The sequence below is a fragment of the Diadema antillarum genome, unplaced genomic scaffold (genome assembly GCF_040938485.1).
Source record: "Diadema antillarum isolate AM-2024a unplaced genomic scaffold, OU_Dant_1.0 scf00000209, whole genome shotgun sequence".
NCBI classification, from domain to species: Eukaryota; Metazoa; Echinodermata; class Echinoidea; order Diadematoida; family Diadematidae; genus Diadema; species Diadema antillarum.
In genome coordinates, this window is record NW_027271098.1 from 301,354 (window position 1) to 308,421 (window position 7,068).

The window sequence follows — 7,068 nt, forward strand, 5'->3', positions numbered from 1 at the left end:
ACGAACATGCACATTGTAAAGTTTTCTCTGTTTACTGTTTCCAACTGAAAGGGGCATTTTACCAGTACATATTGCATGGATTCAGTGAATGTAGACAAATCAGTAGAACATTTCAGGAAGTCCGAGGATATTCAGACTACAAGCCATTCAAAAACTTCAGAATTTAACCATATATTTATTATACTGTACATGGACGAGGATGGAAAGGCTATATACACTGTACAACAATAATCATGTACACTGTCACAATAGCACAAAGATATGATAGCAAAGAGAAATAAATTTAATATCTTGAGAAAAGTAATAATACTGACAAAATGCTGAGGGTATATTATTCTCCCTACCACCCAAAGGATATAGGTTGCAAGCTCTTCAATCATGCTAGAAATAATTATTATGCAGATGCACTGTCTACGTGTGTGTGAGTGCGTGTGCGCTTGGATTGATGAGTTTGATCAGCTGCTTCTTCCACTCATCCGTGGTGGTAAGAGGCCCCCTCCCCCCTCCCCACCCCACCCCTGCATACCACACATCACTGGGTCAACTCACTGGTAGAATGTCATCAAGGTCTGCGTTATGCCTCTGACAGTCCGCTAGGATGTACTCCACACCAAGGAACATATCTCCCAGGTCAGCCAGATCACTCCATGGATCCGGCAGCCGACCCGGCTTCAGATTCTGCAGGGGAGGACGAAAGGGGTAGAAGGCATCCTGTCAGTAGCCATGGTAACCAAAATTTACAGCATTCTTTTGAAGTGAGCTTGGAAACTAACTTCTCCTAACTTGCACACACACAGTGGAGATGATTGAACCACAACTGCAAATTTACAACATAAATGTCACCACCAGTGACAGCATGTGATGGCTTGTTGGTTCAGTGTTGACCCCTTAAAAATACGGCAAAAGCAAGAATGACAAGATGGACTTCTAGAATATGAGGGATTTTTTTTTTTAAGTCATATGGCCAGGATCTCAATTTTAAAGTGTACACAGAATGTCGATCATTATTGTAATCTACTGTCTATCAGTTTCATAAATTTTCTCACATAAATGGATCGCTGATATTGTCAGTATCCACTCAGCAAATCTTAGAACAACATGTTTGCTGGCAGTATTTCCACTTGAGCTGTTGACTGAAATTCATGCTGTGACGGGTGATGAAAATATTGTGAGCTAAATTTCCTTCTGGTGGCTCCTGGACATATGATTATCCCATGTCCTCCCAGAGATAACAAACCAAATGCCTTTTCGTTTTGTGCCATGAGAGATCATTTCGCTGCATTCTACACTAATTTATTCTTTGGCTTCTAATGTATTTTGCACAACTTATGCATGGCTGGCGGAACCGAGGGGGGGGGGGGGGGCAGGGGGCACTGGTCTCCCCCCCCCCCCCCACTTTTTGTGCACCATTCAAAGGAATACAAAAGGTGTCATCACTTTGCCCCCCCCCCCCCCCCACACACACACACACACACACACTTTTCTTAACCTGGAAGGTTTTTTTTTTTTTTGCTTGTCAGCTGAAGAAACCCAGAAGCAGAACGAAAAAGATGAGTGGAAGACCCTTTTTTTTTTTTTGCTTGTCAGCTCATGAAACCCAGAAGTGGCCACGCCACCTCCCCCCCCCCCCCCCATACTTTTGCAAACGCTCCACCGGTCCTGTTATGTATGTTAAATTAACCCGTTGAGGACGAGTCCCGAGTATACTCGGGCAAGTGTCTATGGGAAATGCGTGTTGTAGCAAAATCAAACCGTCCTCAACGGGTTAAAGGAGAAATACTTGCTTTGTTGTGAAAAATTAAAGTGCAAGTCTACTCCATGCTCAAGTTGAATATGGCAGTAGAAATTTAGCTAAATCAAATATATGGCATGACAATTAATTATGACTTAGTCAACTTCGACAGTTTCTCATGTTTTCATGAACCAGTATTACTGTTAACTACCAGAATAATCAAATGCAATGCAGTGACAATGTTGTCCCTTAAAAGTCTTTTTGTTGCCCAGCACACAAATCTCCACGGAATCATCTGAGAATCGTTGTTCTAGTTAACTCAGAAATATCTTTTGCATCCATTCATTGTTGGATTGTACAATGACTTTCAGGAATCATTAGCCTTTTGCAAAGGCAGCTCGCTTTTGATTTCAGCACACGCACACAAACAGCAATGGACTCGCACACACAGCGAGCAACCGGCGAGCTGCGAGAGTACCAATCCGATCGCTGCATGCGTGCGAGTCCATTGCTCACTAGCGAGTCCACTGTGAGCTGCATTTGAAAAAGGCTAAGGAATCATGGGAAGTAAAGTTGCTGAGTCATCAAGCAAAAAACAAAAACAAGAACAAAAAGCAAAAACAAACATGATTTTTATATTACAGTGTATAAACAAATGAAAGAGTTGCCATGTGATGACATCATTACTCACCTACTCTATATTGTAGTCTCTAAAAATATTACTGAACTTATTTGAAAACACACTGACTTTTCATGCTGGTGAAACATCTTCCAATCTGTTAGTATGTTATTACCATACTCAATTTATTATCAAGTCACACTGGAGATGAGCTGATACTGCACACTTAAAGGTCCTGATTACCTTTGGGAACAGTGATTTAAAACATGTTCAAGATATCACATTTGATGCATATGTGTAGGTCTGTTGTATCACAAAACATCCTAACCATATAAAATTTTTGCAATAAAGCCTTAAATATAAGGAGATATCAGTATTTTTCTCATTAAACAATAACTGTAGACGGTTTGGTCTGGCAACATTTCTATTGTTCACATTTTCGGTATTCAACAATACTTAACAGTGATTAAACGGATTCAAATTTTTACAGTGGTTGTTTCTATCCCAAACTCACATTTTGGAACTACATTGTATTTTGAAGCACTAATGCTGGGTTTTTGTTTCAGCTGCAAATAGTAAATTATGCCTTTAAGAACTGTGTTGGCATAAATATATAACACACACTTTGTGTCTTACACTTTACAAGCCATACCCATATAAAAGTGGCAAAAAAAATCTCGACTCTACATCCTTATTGAACTCTGTCAATATTGTGTTGGCATTCCCATGGCAGTGAACACACACTGGGCATACATACAGCTGTACATTACACATTTCTGTGATTTAGCAGTATAAACATGATGGCATGTATGTGTTGTATAGTTTCTGCGTGTGTTTTTAGCCTAGAACCACAATACTTGTGTTTTGATTCTAAAAACGGGAAGAAAAGAGCAACCACTGGTAATCGGATCACTGCTCACTCTGAATAACACAACCCTGCTCTGTATTGCATCACTCTAACAGCTACAATGCAAAGTAGGCCTACCCATCAAGCATCCTATGTATACTAACAAAGAGAAAACAGCAAGTGCTGTGCACACACAGTAAACACACATTGTAAAAGAAGGAGGTGTGTTCTCACAGCTGTCCAATCAAATTGCAGCATTACTGACACACCCTTTCAGGCCCCTGCTGGGGCCTGAAGGTCAACACAAGGGCAGGTATTCTATCCAGAGAAGTTTGTACGGTACCGCTATTCCTGTGTGGGTACACGTGCACTGTATGTGTTGTACTGCAGGACATACTGTTGTTCATACATATCGTGAGGGGAAAAAAAAAATGGGGAAAACAACAACAGACACCTACAATGTAGTGTACACAATGACCCCATGCTAATAATTTGCAGAAAAATACAGTGTTTCACTCACATCTCCTCCAAGCAAGCATGTGAAAACATAATTCTGATGTCCATTTCCACATACATCATCTATTGATCAAATCATTTTAGTGATCTTACAAACTTGTAACTTGTGGAATTCGTCTAACACAAGTTTTCAAAGGTATATTAATAATTTCTCACATCCAAATTTGGAGAATGATACAAATTTATCTTGCAGAAGTTTTAAAAGGTATACATACCAATTTGGAGAATTATACAATGGAAAAAGTCTTTACGAGGATATCCCCCTCCCCCTGGCCCCCCATAAAGTGTAATACCGTACAGTGTGTGTGTCACAGTGTGTGTGTCATACAAAGGCCGCATGTTCCATGTGCACTACAGTTTAAGTCAGTTTTAGTTCAACTTTGTACGTAAGCAGAAAATAAAAAGGTCACTTGCGATAAAAGGCATGCTGGTATATAAATTCATGGTATAAGCATCTGAGGTGTAGTGATTATTCGTGTAATCTTTATACTGTAAAAGTGGGAATTTTAGTAAAAGTAATTGTTAATGATAGGCTTCGTAAGATGAACTTTGCATGTTTTCAATTCCGCGTGGAATCAAAATATATACATATGACACCCCCCAAAAAAGTCCTTGCTTTTATTTTCAAGATAATTTTTACGTCACATGAAATGTGCAAAAATTTCCACTTTTGCAGTAAATGGTGCACAAGTGCCAACACATTCACCTGACAGTAGCATAACATTCATTACAGCCTGGCAATTGGCAATAATACCACAGTAATTGGCAAAGTTTCTTTAAATACATTCAATGCAAGACAATGAAATGGATGCTTGGCAAAGTGTGAATGGACAGGCAATTGCCTGATCCATGCAGGTTCATTCTTTGATTTGACATTCAAATTCTACTTGCATGCAGGGCAATTTTATAATAGCTTATATTAGCCTATATCACTTATTGATAACAGGAGAAGTTCCTAATTGAAAGACAAAGAAAGATCATGTGAAAAATGTGCATGTGAGCTGATCAGGAACTAACTTTCAATTTCATTTTAACTTGCATTTCATTTTACACTGTACAATTTGTATATGTAGTTAATTGAAAACAAAATCAATGGATACGGACCTACATACACACACACATACACACACGCACACACACAGCACAGAAGTGGATAAATGCCAGAAAATTATGGGACCCTATTGATACTACTGGCACTACTGGGGGAGAAAATCTTGACAGTTATTTAGTTTAACATACTGTAAAACAAGGAATTTTCACGTACATTTTAATTTCGCGAATTTCGCGAGCGCCAAGATTCGCGAAATTAAAATGCACGCGAAAGTTCTTGTCTGCACTATACGCACTGAATGCCAGTGGCAGTTCGCGAAAATTTCATGCCGCAAAAAAGGCCGTTGGCTCCAATTCGCGAAAAATTCATGCCGCGAATAGATCATGTTCTACAGTATTGATGTGCTCCTGAATTCCACTGCCAAAGTGATCAGCATAACCAAATTTTACATTGAATTTTTCAGTTCGCATTTGGCGAACATCATCCACTACATATAGGTCATAGCACTGACAAAACAATTCTCCTTTGGCTTTGCTTTGCTATGATATTTATGTTGACAGCAAGCCAAAGAGGAATGTCTGTAACTCAATCATCCACATTTTTCAACATGCCACCACAACATGACGTCCACAACCACGGAGCTGGCCTGGAGCAGGGAGGTGGGCTTTCCCACCTCCCTGCCTGGAGGTAATAACACCCTTCCTCACCCATAAATCATGCAATTCCGCCCCCAATTAATGGAAAAATTGACAGAAGACACGCATACATCTTCTATTACCTCAGTTCACTAAACTTAACACTGAAATTGACGCCACGTATAGACGTATTACACTGATTATTTGAACCACAATGGCGTAGGGCCTACTTAAAGTCTACTTGCAAATAGCAAGATCGAAGCAGCGGCTCTTCTGCCAGGACCGGAGCAGGGAGACTCGCTGGGAAAACCACGGGAAGAGTTCGGGGTAATGCCCGTGACAGTACGTACCTCGTGAGCTGGAAAAGACAGCACGTCTGTTGGTTCGTCGATGCCGCGGTATATTCGGTTCATTTTCTGAACCTCCTTGTTATCAACACACACGACACTGACATCAAATCTTTCGACCCGTAGGATTCGACGAATCGCTTTCACATCTGCCTTCAGCTTTGGCAGGTTCAACTCCACGGCTTTCTGCAAGTTTCTCACCACAGCAGACATTTTAAGAGTTATTCTTAGAAAAACTCGTGGAAGTTAGTTACAGAAGCACTGCGACGATGTGAGTGCCACGTTACAACTGGGCGGGAACGTATGGAGCTAAGTGAGCTTGCTCACGTACGTACACACAATCTGCGCGACAGCTAGTGTGCTGACCTGCAGTACTGTACAGTGAAAACACTCTGATGTGGGTGGAGCTTGTGAAACCATGTGTTTACAATATGCCGTGTATTGCGTAATAAACTCCTCGTGTGTATTGCGTACGAAACTGGCCGCCGGGCGGGTGACAGTCACTGTCGATCAGTTTCACATGTTTTACCAAAATATGAACAATATCTACATCTAAGCATTAGATCAGTAGTAATTCATTCCAGGGGCGGATCCAGGAATTCTGTAAAAAAAAAAAAAAAAAAAAAAAAAAGAGGGGGGGGGGGCGCAACTAATATTTCTGGTGCCACTTCCGGGTTTCATTTCATTTTTGACGAGTGGTCGGTGGTAAATGAATACTTACTGGATATAATACATCATCGTTGATTATGTAAACATGGCCGCATTTTCCCCACTACCGAATATCGCTCTGAGTGTTGTCATCGCAAATCTTTGTGTTGCAGACCTCTTATCGCAGTTTTATTTGGGGTAAATTTGAAACAGTTCATTTCTAAGAATTTGAATTGGCCCATCAAGGATATGCACACTTACCTTTTAAGGATTGAATAGAGACTGTATCATAGTAGTTTTATTAGATTTGATGTTCAATTTCAGGACAAGAATTCGAGGTGTAACGTAACAAATATTTCTTTACACCGTCCCTTGTATATTGCGTATTTTGTTGTTGTTGTTGTAAGCTGTTAACTATCGTGCGCCAAGTACTGTAATTGCCACGATCATCGTTACGTCACGGATATATCATTATTGACATCATGATAGAGTCTGAACTTGATCTGTGACGTAACAATACAACTGTACAGTACATTTGTGATGAGCACACTGACTGCGCGAAATGAGCAGGTAAAATACGCTTGTATCCATGACACCCACCCATGTAGGTGAAACCTTTTCCTCACAATATTTCTCACTGGTCACTGCACTGGAGTCAAACATGGGATATAGC

General features: G+C 40.4%; 1 protein-coding gene across 1 annotated transcript; it reads right to left on the reverse strand.

The window, feature by feature from the left end:
- Positions 1–540: 540 nt before the first annotated feature.
- On the reverse strand, positions 541–5,960 carry LOC139724245 (endoribonuclease YbeY-like). The gene is made up of 2 exons (XM_071635388.1): positions 5,751–5,960; positions 541–678 (listed from the first exon to the last, which is right to left on the reverse strand). The coding sequence occupies exons 1-2, from the start codon at positions 5,958–5,960 to the stop codon at positions 541–543; spliced, it is 348 nt and encodes a 115-aa protein (XP_071491489.1).
- Between the last annotated feature and the right edge of the window lie 1,108 nt (positions 5,961–7,068).